The sequence below is a fragment of the Suricata suricatta genome, chromosome 11 (genome assembly GCF_006229205.1).
Source record: "Suricata suricatta isolate VVHF042 chromosome 11, meerkat_22Aug2017_6uvM2_HiC, whole genome shotgun sequence".
Lineage (NCBI taxonomy): Eukaryota > Metazoa > Chordata > Mammalia > Carnivora > Herpestidae > Suricata > Suricata suricatta.
This window is the reverse complement of record NC_043710.1, coordinates 73,314,913-73,330,384: the sequence shown is the minus strand read 5'-3', so window position 1 is coordinate 73,330,384 and position 15,472 is coordinate 73,314,913. Positions and strand designations below refer to the sequence as shown.

Below are 15,472 nucleotides of genomic sequence, written 5' to 3'. Positions count from 1 at the left end.
GCAAACTGTAATGTTAAAGATCTGTTGGATACTTCACATTTTTAGATCTATTTTAGGGCTAGAAAAGTGATTTTACCACATAACTGCTTTTATCTTATAAATTTAGGGTTTAATTGGTTTGAGCATACTTTTAATGAATTATATTGACCTTTTTCTTTTTTAATGCAGTGATGATGAAAATACATTTAAAATCTTAGTTGCCACCGATATTCATCTGGGATTTATGGAGAAAGATGCAGTCAGAGGAAATGATACATTTGTAACATTTGATGAGATTTTAAGACTTGCCCAGGAAAATGAAGTGAGTTGGATTTACATTTTTCAATGTCTACTATGTTCTCTTAGTCAACAGACTCTTTGCTTTCTTAACGTTGGAGGTTGGTTTTACAGCCCCATGTGCTCCCATTGTGTGCTTAAAAGTCAATATACTAAAAGCCCAAAGCAGATTTTGAGTGCCGTGTCACCTTAATCCAAGTAGAGAGCTACTTTTGTCATAGGCTTGTAAAAGTTTAAAAATATTTATGGGGTGTTTACTGAGTGCAGGATCCTGTGGCAGTTTCTATATGAAATGGAAACATGACCGTCATGGTTTCTGCTTTCTAAGAACATAGAGCGTAACAGGGTGTGAGATAAGACAAATGTCCATGATGCTCAGATACAAGGTCTTAAGTGATAAGAACCATAAGAGAATGATAAACAGCCTTTCCTGGGAGTTTAGACATAGAAGAGATCATGTAGAGGTTAGCGAGATCAGTTTAATGAACGAGATGGCATTTAACTTGGGCTTCGAAGGGTGGGTAGGCTTTTGATGGGTGAAGAGCATAGAGAGTGTACAGTTCCCAGGAAGCAGGAAGAAGAGCACAGATAAGACAATATAAGGAATGTTAGGGGCACAACAGGTCAGTCTGGCTCATTAGTAGGCCATTTGTTACAAAGTATGCTGGAAAACTATAGACATGGTTTGAGCTGTGTTAAGAAGAGCTTTAAATGCCAGATTGAGGCATTTGTACCCAATTTAATGGAAAATCTTCAGGCAACAGGGTATAACATGAATTGAAGACTGGTCAGAGGCTTTTTTCTGAAGTAGTGGCCTGAGATGGGTTTTTATGAGACTCCGGCGGTCAGGTAATTGAGCCTTGTGTGCCATCCTGAGCTACGGAGAAAGGCGGTGGAGGTCTGGGGTTTCAAGGAGGGAGATAATTCAGAGGAAGATGGGAAGAGCAAATGCTGCTCGTGCCACACAGAGCAGTCTTTCTGGGGGTGCCTTGGTCGCTCAGTCTGTTGAGCATCTGGCTCTCAGTTTTGCCTCAGGTCATGATCTCACAGTGATGTCCAGCCTCACGCGTCAGGCTCTGCACTGAGCATGGAGCCTGCTTAAGGTTCTCTCTCTCTGCCTCTGCCCCTCTCCCCCGCTCAGGCGCTCTCTCTCTCTCTCTCTCTCTCTCTCTCTCTCTCTCTCTCTCATTAAGAAAAAGAGAGAGAGAGAAGTCTTTCTGATATAGAAAGTTATCTCTGATAATAGCTCTCTTCCTGGTATGGGTCTAAATTCTTTGAGGCAGTTACGGGAGGTTAAAAAAAGCTTTTCATATGTCTGCCAAGTCTTAATTGCCTTTAGGTCAAAACAAATAAATAAAAAACATTAAGAAAATAAATAAAAAACATTTAAAAAATTTGAAAAACAACCCACATGCCACAGTGACACTTTTTGGGGTGGTGTGTTCCCCCCTCACTACTGTAGCCCAAGTGATCTGGCTTCTTCTGTATAATTAAGAACTTAATCAAGTTTTTTAAGTAGATTATACAGTCTTGAAAGCGTGTGTGTTGGACTTTTTCTGTATTATTTCTTCCTTCTTGTTTCTAGAATGGTCTTCCTTAATGTTTCATGTATTCTTCATAGTGCAACTCAAATGCTACCGTGTTGGCACATTTCCTTTTCTTTTTTTCCTCTTTTAATGTTTATTTACTTTTGAGAGAAAGAGAGACAGAGGCCTGAGTGGGTAAGGGGCAGAGAGAGAGGGAGGGAGACAGAATCAGAAGCAGGCTCCAGGCTCTGAGCTGTTAGCAGAGCCCAACACAGGGTTTGAACTCCCAGACCTCGAAATCATGACCTGAGCCGATGTCAAAGGCTTAACTGACTCAGCCACCCATGCGCTCCTTGGCACATTTCCTCTGCACTCGCTGTCCTCAGATGACTTCTTCCCTTCAGGGAGAATGAACTGTAGTGTCATTGCTGCTCCTGGTTCACATACCTTTCTAGTGCATGTCTGAGTCTGACTTAGGGTCAGATGCATAGCCGTTTGTCTCTTCGATTCAGTTCTGTACATATTTAGAAAAGGAATTATGTTTTATTCATCATTGTATCTTCAGGGCCCAGTACAGGGAATTACACGGTGTCAGTCCTGGACATCGTGTGTTCTGTAGATTGCAGCTTCCTTAGGTGGCAGTGCCTGTATGAGTCCTAAATAATTGTTGGATGAATCGAATGAATAATTTAGATTAAATTGGCTATCTTGTCCATAAGTTCTATTAAAGTCCTAAATTTATGTTTGATTTGAATAACAAAAAAAAGATAATGATCACTCTGGGTAGCATGAGTCAGATTTTGTATAATAATTTGAAGATGGATTTTTTTAAATGTTTATTTGTTTTGATATCATGCATGCGCCTGAGGGAATGTGGGAAGGGGCAGAGAGAGAGGGAGAGGGAGAATCCCAAGCACCTTCCATGCTGTCAGTGCAGAGCTCCACGTGGAGCTCGATCTCAGGCACTGTGGGATCATGACCTGAGCCAAGATCAGCGGTCAGGTGACCAACTGAGCCACCCAGGCTCCCCAAAGATGGCTTGTTTGAAGGTGGCCTAGGAACCTAAGTTGGAGTCAAAGTGTTCAACAAACTGCAGGCCCTTTAAATAAATAAAATAGAAGATTCTGAATCTCTATACACAATAGTGTCTTTTATGAGATTTTTTTCTATCTCTTTATAGTTTAAACATTTTTACCTATAAAACATACTAATTTTCACACTATTTTCTGTTGATTAGGTGGATTTTATTTTGTTAGGTGGTGATCTTTTTCATGAAAATAAGCCCTCAAGAAAAGCATTACATACCTGCCTCGAGTTATTAAGAAAGTACTGCATGGGTGACCGGCCTGTACAGTTTGAGATTCTCAGTGACCAGTCAGTCAACTTTGGTTTTAGTAAGTAAGTATATTTAAATGCTTAAGTGAATGTTTTCTTCTGTGTAAAATTTTCTGCAAAAGACACATTAACAATTAGCCATTTCACCTTCACTATGAACTATTTTCATAGTAAGTGTAATTCTTGAATTTTCTATATGTCGTATTAATTTGTATTTCTCTAATTAATAGTGGGACTGAGAATTTTCTTAAATTTCTGTTGTACATTTTGGTATCCTCCTCTGTTCATATCCTTTGTCCGTTTTAAAAATTGGGATTTTTGTTTTTTCCTATTGAATTAGCAGAAGTTATTTATGTATTTTAGAGGCCAGGCCTTTGTCAGCATGATTTTTTTTTTTCCAATTAGTGGATTGTCTTTTGACTTTTTTTATGGAGACTTTTGCTGACAAATACAGTACTTAATTTTGATGGAGTATCATTCTTTTCCCTTAAAATTTGTACTTTGGGGACTGACTGACAATAGCCACCTGGAACCTGTGTTGTAAAGATAGTCCTATGATTTTTCTTAAGCATGCACAGGATACCGTGTTACATGTGGTTGAAATGTTCTCTCGGTCTCCTCAGACTATGCCAGTTCTCTGTCTTTCCTTCCTTTCCTTTCCCTGATACTGCTGAAGTAGAAATAATATTCCACAGAGGCGAAGTGCTCGCTCATAGCATACCCAGAGTACATGCTATCAGCGTGGCTTATAACTGGTGAGGATAACCTTGATCTCTTGCTTAAGGTGGTGTCTGCCAGGTTTCTCGGCTGTCGAGTCAGGATTTTCCCTTTTTATCCACCATTCATTAGAAGCGGGTTGCTAAGTCCAGCCCATACTCAGAAGGATTTAAGTTTCACTTCCTAGAGAGAAGAAAGAATGTCAAGGGATATGGGTGTATTAAAACTGCCCTAGTCATTAGTAAGTATTTCAGGGGAGGTATTTTGAGGCTGTGCACCTATTCTGTGCTGCCTTAAAGTTTCTCCACTAATTGTAGCATTTGTCAGTGGTTCTTGCCTATAGCAATTATAACCATGGTATTCTAATGCTGATTTTGTTTCCCACATTCTTTCTGCATTTATTAATTAGAATTCTTCTGTTAACTTATTGACTCATTTATCAGGAGGAGCTTCTTCAATTGCTTATATCCATATGAACTCATTCTTTCCCTTTGTGTTGAATTTAATACTATTGTAATCTAGTTTGTTGCTCAGATGACTTGTACAAGAGTTAGCCATTGGGTGCTTTTTCAGATTAGTTTCTCTCACCTTTTGACATACCCTCATTTTCCCCTTCATTTCTTATTTTTTGGCGTTAGAAGATGCTCCAGGTGAATTTTTTATTTTCCCTTCCCTAGCTTTAAATTCCTCCATTTCTTCAAGGAGCCCTGGTTCCTTTGGAAAGTGGTATTTGAAAGCCCAAACCTAGATGCTAGGTTTACACATTGCTGTCCTCTTGTCACTGCTTCTAGGGTCTCTCAGTGCCCAGAGCTAAGACATAGGTGCATGTATACTAACCTATGAAACAGACCTTATGTATTTCTTATCTATTTAACTACAGCTTTTCTTTATTTATTATGTTTATTTTGAGAGAGAGACAGAGTGTGCATGGGGGAGGCACAGACAGAATCTGAAGCAGGCTCCAGGCTCTGACCTGTCAGCACAGAGCCTAACTCCACCAATAAACTACTAGAACTAATAAATGAATTCAATAAAGGCATAGGCTACAAAATCGGTATACAGAAATCAATTGCATTTCTATATGCTAACAATAAACTATCAGAAAGAGAAATTAAGAAAAAAAAAGAATAGAAAAAGAAGAAGAAAATACTTAGGAATAAATTTGATTACGGAGTTGGAAGAGCTGTACACTGAACTATATGACATCGGTGAAGGAAACTGAAGACACAAAAAATGGAGAGATACTCTGTGTTGGTGGATTGGAAGAATGAATATTGTTCAGCTGTCCATATTACTCAAAGTGATCCACAGATTCAGTGTAACCCCTATGAAAATTCTAATGGTTGTTTTTTCATAGAAATAGAAAGAACAATCCTAAAATTTGTATGGAACCACAAGAGATCCCAAATATCCAAAGCAATCTTAAGGAAGACAAAGGTGAAAGCATCACCCTTGCTGATTTCAAATTATATTACAAAGCTATAGTAATCAAAACAATGTGGCATTGGCATAAAAATAGGCATGTACGTTAGTAGAACAGAATAGAGAGTGCAGAAACAAATCCATGCATATTTGGTCAATTAATTTATGACAGAGGAGCCAAGAATATATGGGGGAAATGGATGGGGAAAGAATAGTCTCTTCAATAAATGGTATTGGGAAAACTGGACAGCCACATCCAAAAGAATGAAGCTGCCCTTCTTTATACCAAACACAAAAATTAACTCAAAATGGATTAAAAGACTTTAATGTGAGACCTGAAACTGTATAATTCCTAGAAGAAAGCATGGGGAGTAAGTTCCTTGACATCATTCTTGGCAGTGATATTTTTTGGATTTGAAAACAAAAGGAAAAATAAACAAGTGGGACTGTGTTAGACTAAAAAGCTTCTGTACAGTAGAGGCAACATGTGGAATGGGAGAAAACATTTCTAAGTCATATCTGATAAGATGTTAACATCTAAAATAAGTAAAGAACTTCTCAGTATCTCAGTAAAAAAAAAAGTAAAGAACTTCTCAATATCTCAATAGTAAAAAAACAAACAAAAACCTAAAAATCCAGTCCAATTAAAAATAAGCAAAGGAACTGAACAGACATTTTTCTGAAGAAGATATACAAATGACCAACAGGTATATGAAAAGGTACTCAAAATTACTAGTCATCAGGGAAAGGCAAATCAAAACCACAATGAGATATCATTTCACACATGGCTATCATCAAAAAAATGAGAACAAATGTTGAGGAGGATGTGGAGAAAAGGGAACTCTTGTTTACACTGTTGGTGGGAATGTAAATTGACTAAGCCACTAGAGAAAGCAGTATAGAGGATCCTCAAAAAGTTAAAAGCAGATCTACCGTATGATCAAGTAATCCTTCTTTTGGATCTGTATCCAAACAAAATGAAGAACAGGACCTCAAAGAGGTAACCTGCATTCCCAAGTTCATTGTAGAATTGTTCACAACAGCCAAGATACAGAAACAACCTCAGTGCCTGTCAGTGGATGAATGGATGAAGATGGATTAAGATGATGTGGCGTGATACATGAATTTGAAATGCTAATCAGCCATGAAAAAGAACATCTTGCCATTTGCTGTGTGGATGGCCTTTGAGGGCATTACACTATGAAATAAGTCAGACAAAGAAAAATACTGTATAGCATCACTTAGCATGTAGAATCTAACAAAGCTGAACTTGGGAACAGTCTAGAATGGTGGTTATCCAGGGCCAGGTCTTGAGGAAAAGTGGTAGATAGATGTTGATCAGAGTATTAACTCGTAGTTACAAGATGAGTAAGTTCTGAGGATCTAATGAACAGCATAGGGCTTATAGTTGGTAATACCTTATTTTATACTTAAAAGTTTCTGTGAGTACATTTCAAATTTCTCATCACATACATGCGGAAGAAAATGGATGTGATGTAAGTGTTAGCCAAACTGTAGTGTTTATTTTGCAGTGTGTGTTTCAAATAATACCTTGTATAGCTTAAAGTTATACAATGCTATATGTCAATTATTTCATAATAAAGTTACAAAAAATGTAATGCTACAGTAACTAAAAATGTAATATGACTCAATGAATTGATAGATAAGTGAAAGAGTCAAGAGATCAAGAAATAGACCGAATACATGTAGAAATTTAGTATTTAGAGAAGGTAGTGTCTCATATCTTTAGGAAAAATATGGATTATTCAATAAATGTACTGGAAGAAACTGTTAGACAATTTTTAAAAATATAGCTGTGGGAAAGGCTTTTCTGTGTATGATCAAACTGAGAAGCCATAAAAGTAAAACTGCTATTTGTCTTTGTAAAAGTAAATTTCTGCAGGACAGAAACTGCCTAGAACAGGGATGAAAGTCAGACAGTTAAGGTAGAAGAATATTTGCAACTCATTGCAAATTAAGGTCTTATTTCCCCAGCAGATAAATAGGGTTTTTTTTTGAGCCAATTAAAAAATCCAAGAGTTAGTAAAAACATACATGAAAAATACAGATATGGTTCACAGAAAAATAAAGTGACATTTGAACATATTAAAGAATATGCAAAATACAAAACGGAGTCCATTCATAAGAAAGATACAAAGTTAAGTTCTACTGAGACATTTTTCTCCTGTCAGGTCAGTGATTCTCAATTCCGGGTACACATTGTAGTTACCTGGAAGTCTTTAAAAAAAAAATGATGATGATGACAATCTGTAGGCCAGTTATTCTCTCTGAGTGTCTCATGGGCATTGATAGATCTTAAAAGATTCCTAGATAATTCCAACATACCGCGAGGGTTTAGAACCACTGGCACAGATTTATCTTTTTTTTTTTTTAATTTAATTTTATTTTTTGAAAGAGAGAAACAGCAGCACGAGCGGGGGAGGGGCAAAGAGAGAAGGAGACCGAGAATCTGAAGCAGGCTCCAGGCTCTCAGTGTCAGCACAGAGCCTGATGCGGGGCTCAGACCCTTAAACCGTGGCTTAATGCCCTGAGCCAAAGTTGGACACTTAACTGACTGAGCCACCCAGGCGCCCTGACTACTGGAAGATTTAAAAGCTTGATAACTTATGTTAATGGAATAAGGGGAATAGTTTCTTATGCATTGCTATTGTATTGTGTGTAAGTTTGTCCCAACTTCTATAGAAGGAAATTGGCAGTATTTCCAAATTTACAAATGCATTCTTGTCCTTTGACCTAATTCCCTTCTAGATATTTTCTTATAATTGCACAAGGGCAACTTGGTACAGAGTACTCACTGTAGCACTATTTGTAAAGCAAAAAACTGGAAATGGTCTAAATGTCCATTGGTAAGTAACTACTTAAACACGTTCCGATGGCCTATTCATCGGCATAGTGTCCCACTAGGAATGCACAAGGAAGCTCTTTATGTACCCATATAGATTGATTTCTAAAACATATTAAATGAAAAAGCAGGCTGCAGAAATCTATATTATGCTATACATAAGCTATACACATACTATTTGTATAAGAAGGAAGAAGATGCATTTATTTGTTGATGAAAGCATAAAATAATTTTGCAAAGATACACTACGAAGTTTCTAATGGCATCTGCCTCTTAGAAGAGGAGCTAGATGACTCCAGCAGGAGGAGTGGGCAGGAGCCTTTTTAAAAAAATTTCATTCATTTATTTTGAGAGCAGGGGAGGGGCAGAGAGAGTGGGAAACAAAGTCAGTCACAAATGGGCTCTGCACTGTCAGAGCGGAGCCCGATGCAAGCTCAAAACCCACCTGACTGAGCCACCCAGGCGCCGCATGCGTGGGGAACTTAAAATGAACACATAGTATGTGATAGAGCTGGAATTTTGAATATTGGATTCCAAAATGGATGTGTTTCCTCCCCTCCCCCTTCTCATATATAGGCCTTTCAAAATTTGAAAGCTTCTTTACTTGCCATGAGTCGGATACCTTCTCTTTCATACAGTTCACAAGCACCATATACTGCAGTGTTTTCTTTAAAGGATATACAGTACTTAGAGGTTCTTCAAACTTGGAATGAATTGTTGCCTGTCATTGTATTTCTTTAAAGCTCTGAACTAGTAGTCTTCTGCCAGCTCATATCATCCAGTGTGCCCATAAGTTGTATTAATATTTTAGAGGAGGATATTGGGGAAAACAGCTTCTGTCTTTTATAGAAACATTAACTTTGTTTTGTTTTGTTTTGAAGGTTTCCGTGGGTAAACTACCAAGATGGCAATCTCAACATTTCGATTCCAGTGTTCAGTATCCATGGCAATCATGATGATCCCACAGGGGTACTTACTGGCTTCTTACAGTTTGTTGTCGCTTTAGTTTGTGGAAGGCATTCTTGGCCTTCCCAGAAATTTTTCGTCAGATTGACTCAGAAAGTCAGGTTGACTTTGTATCATTCATATTGTCTTTTATGTTGCTTTTTAGATAATTTTTAAATATCTATAATAATAGTTGGTGTGCTTTTATTTCATTAGTGCTAAGGTTGACATTAAGTAACTCGGATGAAGCTTTACTGTTTGCCTGGTCCTTTTGTGTCCTTTATTTCAAAATTTTACTGGTAGAAAATGATTCTTCATGAACCGTTCTAAATCTAAGTTAGATCATCTTATTACCTGTTTGATATGGGAGGACCTTATAGAGGTCCTAAACTTGAAATATCTTTTTGTTTTATATGATCATTAACACCATAAATCACTACTTACCTAGTTTTCATCCCTCATGGCTTAAGAGGTCAGCTTAGTATTACAAAGCACTCATTTCATGGCTAGTTTTTACTTGTTTGTTGGCCAAGACATAAGTTTTGATGAAATGTTAACCTTTCATTTAGCATGTGGTTCCAGTTACAGTAGGTCATTTGTAATTGAAGAAAGATAGCAAATACTTTTACTATTGTAAGTTTATTTTGAGAAGACGCCCTGCTATGTTTCAGTAAGTAGTATTTGGAATATACTTTTAATAGGTAATATGATGCAGATTACTTATTCTTAGATGAGTAAGTATTTCTATTTTAATATTCTTTGAAAACATTTTGCGTAGGCGGATGCCCTCTGCGCCCTGGACATACTAAGCTGTGCTGGATTTGTAAACCACTTTGGACGTTCGGTGTCTGTGGAGAAGATAGACATTAGTCCAGTTCTCCTCCAAAAAGGAAGCACAAAAATTGCTCTGTATGGCTTAGGTAAGATGGTTTTATTTTACTACTTATGACAGTACGTAATTGTTCAAGCAACTGGGAAATCACATTCTGGAATGAACTTTCTTGCTGTTCGGGGAAAAGTGAGGCAAATCTAATCATTCCTTATGTGTGATGGTAAAAAATGATAGGTTTTAGTAGAATTTTTTTAGTATTTAATAAGAACATTAGCCCTGGATACTTCTGTTAATGGAGGTTTTGATTTTTAAAAAGTTTTTTTCTTGTACTAGTTATTGTTTATTTTGTCCTTCTTTTAGACACAGATATAGTTGGAATATTAGAATAATAATTAGAAAAACTGCATCTAAGGGGTGCCTGGCTGGCTTATTTGGTTAAGCGGTCAACTCTTGATTTTGGTTCAGTTCATGGTCTCATGGTTCATGAGTTCGAGCCCCACCAAAGCTCTGAGCCAGAGCTGCTTTGGATCCTCTGTGTCCTTTCTGCCTTTCTCCCCTTGTGCTCATTCTCTGTCTCAAAAATAAATAAAACGTTAAAAAAAAAAAAGAAAGAAAAGCTGCATTTTGATATCTTGGAAGTTCTTTGAAATGTCTGAAGCTCCGGTGTCCAGTCCAGTAACTACCAGCCTCAGATAAATATGGAGCACTTGAAATGGAGTTGGTCTGCATTGAGATATGCTATAAATATAAAATCACATCAGATTTTAAAGACTTGGAAAAAAAGTAAAGTACCTTATTAATATATTGGGTTAAAGAAAATGTATTAAAATTAACTTTAGCTGTTTCTTTCTGCTTGTTCTAATGTGGTTACTAGAAAATTTAAAATTCTGTATTTGGCCTGCATTAGCAGCTCACATTATATTTTTGTTAGACAGTGCTAGTCCAAATGTGTCATCTGTAATGCTGAGAAGATTTGCTCTTTCAACTTGACTATATTCCAGTCAAATATCTTTTATTTAGTGTCCAGTAGGTAAAGGCATTTTTGCTAGGCTTGATGCCATGTGAAAAAAAGATCAAAGAATATTTTTAGAGTACATTCAAAGTCTATTTTGTCTTATGAATGCAGTAGCTTTACTATTTTTATTGGAATGAACTTAGAGTTATAAAAATTATATTCCATGTTAAATCAACCTTAAAGGACCCTGAGGAAAATGAGGAAGAAATTTCACACTATAGCCTTTACATAGTTTTTATTATTTTTGGAGTGATTTGAGTATAATGGAAGCCTTAGACCTTATTTGTTTCAGTTCTCTTTGGTATTTGTTTTTTAAAGTATACTTATGATGGATGGTTTAAGTAAATACTTTCTCTAAGGAGCTTACAGTCTTTGTCCAGTTTTTACCATTTCTGAAAAGTAGAAAAGCATCATGGTTATCTGTACTTTAGAGAGATGGAAAATGAGATCAAAGTATTATGTATGATTTCCCAGGTGACAGAACAGGAAGTGAAATACACTTTCAACAAGCTACTAACAGGTATTTTAATCACTGCAGTGTTAGCAGAAAATGGTTGACCTCCCACTCTCCGACTCAGATCCCTTTATGACTCAGGCGCCACCTGGAATATCCCTCAGTCACCCATTTCCTCCCAAAGTCTCATTCCATCCTGTTCTGGACTACACACACACACACACACACACACACACACACACACACACACACACACACACACACACACACACACACATCCCCCATACACACCCTTACCCCAACCCTTCTCTCTACACACTAGAACTCTTTATAGTTAGCAGATTCCTTCCTATCATCAGTTTCCTTGCATGGTACCTCCACTCCAACCTACAGGAAACTAGTCCCTGAGGCTTTGCTTCCCACACACTTCTCTCAGGCTTCTTACAGGCCTTAGGGCAGGGGCCGGGTGTGGGGAGTCACTCTTCTCCCTTCTCCCTGCCTGCCATTTCCTTTCCAGTCTGCAAACACCCTGCCCCCTTGAAGCTAACTGCCAGCTGGCAGAACTGCCCTGACTTTTCCCTCAAATTTTTCACCTACTTACCTTCACATTGCGTCTGTGTTCTCAGGGCTTCCAACACCTAAGGAGATCAGTCAATGTTCTAATGCTCTGGGCTTTGTATGCCTTGACTTTTTTGTCTCCAGTTCATATGTTTTGCATTCCACCATCTATCTGTTCCATTGGTCACACTCTAGAAATTCTCTTTAAGAAGCTAGATTTCTCCTAGCTCTTCTAGTTCTACATTGTTGGCTTTTCTTCCAAGGACTTCCCTTGATTGCATAAAGCAGCAACTTGTCCCCTCACTGATACTTCCCATCTTAGCATCTTTTTTCCCTTTTACATTATTTAAAAGTGTAATTTGTGTGTTTATTTCATTTGTTTTTGGGGGGAGCTCTCTCCACCAGACTAAGATGATCCTTTGAGGTATAGGAAAAATTATTTAAAAGTCATTATATTATTAAAAAGCATAATATCTTTATTTAAAAACAATACATAGGGGAGCTGGGTGGAGACTGAGCCTGGGTGGCTCAGTCGGTTAAGCATCCGACTTGATTTTGGCTCAGGTCATGATCTCACAGGTCATGAGCCCAGCATCAGGCTCTGTGCTGACCGTGTGGATTCTGTCTCTCTTTGTCTCTGCCCCTCCCCTGCTCACTCTCTATCTCTCTCTCAAAAGATTATTATTTTTAAGTACCATTTATTTTTTTATTTCATCCTTTATAATATCTCTATTTTATAATGTGTTGTTAGGTCGAAAGTATGTATAATAAATAAAGGAAGAGTGGGAAACAATATTATTAGAAATTTTAATAAGAATTTAAGCATAGAAAACTCAGATTTTTATTCCATATTTTCCAGATTTTGAAGGTAGGTATGCCTGACATGGGAAACTTTTTTCCCCAAAAATGTTTGTTTATTTTTGAGAGCGAGAAGGGGCATGGGAGAAAGTGGGCTCTGTGCTGACAGCAGGGAGCCTGATGCGGTGCTCGAACTCACAAACCAAGAGTTGGACGTCCCACCGACTGAGCCACCCCTGCACCCTGGGAAATGTGTTTTTAATACATGTATCTTCATAGCAGCTGCCATGTAAGAATCTGGAACATACTCATTTGTAAATAATGATTCATTTAAATATATATCTAATATTAAAATGAAATAGAGATTCATTTCAAATATATATCTAATATGAAAATGAAATAGAGAAGCACAAAATTTAGAAGTAAAACATTCTCATTTGAAAACTAAGTAAGAAACCAGTTATTAAAATAATCTATTTCAGGGTCCATTCCAGATGAAAGGCTCTATCGAATGTTTGTCAATAAAAAGGTAACAATGTTGAGACCAAAAGAAGATGAGAACTCTTGGTTTAACTTATTTGTGATTCATCAGAACAGGTAAATATATTTTTTGGAAAAAAAATTTTTTTTTTTAAATTTTGAGTCAAGTATTGAGATTCCTCAAATCTCTGTTTCCAAGCTTCCCAGTTTCCATAAAATGTTCCTTATTCTTTGAAAGTTGTCATTAAAGGATCATGCAAAACTTAGATGTGCTTTCTGTGACTGCATTTTGAATTGGTTCCAATATCCTTATCTGTAAAGAATATTTATGACATATATAAGAATAACCATAAAATTGAATAGTCATAAATTCAGCAAAGTAGAGCACTACCAGTACATTACCCCATGTCCTTCCCTGACCTCATATCTTTTCACATACTCCAAAGGGAAGCACCATCTTTAATTTATGTTTAATCAAATCCATTGCCTTTCCTTACTGTATAATCATATATATGTCCGTGATGACTGTTTTACTTGGTTTGGTAGAACTGGAGCCCTGCTGTATATTTCGCAGCTGGCTTACTTATTATGTTCCACATTACATTACTAAGATTCATCCATCTCAATGCTTAATAGTGTAATTTTCACTGATAGGTACAATTCTCTACAGTTCAACTTTTTCACGTGTTAGTGAATGTTGTGTGTTATTTCCAGAGTCTTGCTTTTTTTTAATCTGTTATGACTACTCTTACACACATCTCCTAGTGCATGTATACAGGTGTTTTCTGGAATATACTAAATATAGCTAGATCAGCTCTCTTGTTAGTGTTTTGAAGAAGTATAATATGTTGGTAGAGTGCAGTTGGTAGAGTGATTGGAAGGAAGACTTGAAGCAAGGTTTATTATGTGACCACAGTTAAAACAGTGTGAAATGACGGTAGTGATGGGGGGTGAAAATGATGTGGAAGGGGCCTGAGAAATTACCAAGGAAGAATCCAAAGGGATTTGGGCCAGACGATGTAATTTATTGCTTATTGAACAGATATTTATTGAATGCAGCATACCCTGGTACTTGAACCTATGAAGTGCTCAGTGAAAGGAAGGCTTTAGGAGGCAGCCTTGTGTTGCCTTATGTATATTCTCGAAGAAGCAGCTTTGAAGGAGGAGCAGGCCAGAGTTAAGTGTGCTCTCCCTAGAACTTTGCACCACTGGTCGTATGCTCCTTCTCTTGCTTAGGGCTTCCCAGTTCTGCTACACTTTCTACTTTCCCAAAGTAGGGAAAAGTCAGAAGGCGAAATCATAAGTGATAGATTCCAAGAACCTAAATCAGAATGTGAGATGGAATGGCAGCGTTGGGTTGGGAATGGTGATGTTGACAGTGATCATTTGATGAAGGTGGTGTGTGCCAGGTTTCCCCATTTTTCATTCTGTAATTAATATTTTGGTAAAAATACCTTGAGACTGTGTGACTATCCTGTTCTGCCTTAACATTTTGCTCACTAATTGTAGCATCCATTGGTGAATCTTGTTTCTAGCAATGAATACTATGGTGGTGTGTTATTTTTTAATTCCCCTCATTCTGTCTGCATCTATTCATTGAAAGTCTTCTGTAAGGAAAACTTGTTGCTTCTCTCTCGTTTATTCATTTATTTATTTTTGTTGTTATGGACTCAAAGGTATTTATCAGGTTTTTTTGCTGTGGCTCAAATTCTTCCAGCTTTGACCATTGGGAGTTCTTTTATATTAGCTTCTGTGTCCTTTCAGAATGCCTTCTTCCTTATTGATTGATTGATTGATTTATACATTTATGAATTTTTTAAATCTTGTCTTTATCATTCTACCCCCACAAGATGCTTCTGCCTCACCTTGTGTTTTTCTGCCTTCACCCAGTAATCAACCACTTCTCCAAGGAGCCCTGATGGCTTTGTTTGGAGAGCAGTATTTAGAAACCCAGATATGGCCACTAGGTGTGCTTCTTGCTACTGGGGCTCTCCTAGCCCTCAGTGATCAGAGTTAAGGAAATATGTGTATGTATCCTAACCCATGCATACACATCTATATTTGTGTATCTACATATGTGTTCTACATACACACACACACACAGCATTGGTTCATGCTTATTCTAATCCAGCCCTGTAGGGTTCGTTTTTGTATCCTCCCCTTCCCTTCCCTTCCCTTCCCTTCCCTTCCCTTCCCTTCCCTTCCCTTCCCTTCCCTTCCCCTCCCCTCCCCTCCCCTCCCCTCCCCTCCC

The 15,472-nt window shown here is 37.6% G+C and overlaps 1 protein-coding gene across 6 annotated transcripts in view; it reads left to right on the top strand.

Annotated features, from left to right (window-relative positions):
* Positions 1–15,472, top strand: part of MRE11 (MRE11 homolog, double strand break repair nuclease) — a 63,280-nt gene that overhangs the window by 2,462 nt on the left and 45,346 nt on the right. For 5 of the 6 annotated variants that reach the window (XM_029915091.1, XM_029915088.1, XM_029915089.1 and 2 more), the window contains 5 exons: positions 169–301; positions 3,040–3,200; positions 9,021–9,108; positions 9,863–10,004; positions 13,224–13,338. In XM_029915091.1, the coding sequence (XP_029770951.1) occupies positions 169–301; positions 3,040–3,200; positions 9,021–9,108; positions 9,863–10,004; positions 13,224–13,338 (639 nt within the window). The remainder of the gene's footprint in view (positions 1–168; positions 302–3,039; positions 3,201–9,020; positions 9,109–9,862; positions 10,005–13,223; positions 13,339–15,472) is intronic. The other variant, XM_029915093.1, reaches the window with a different exon arrangement.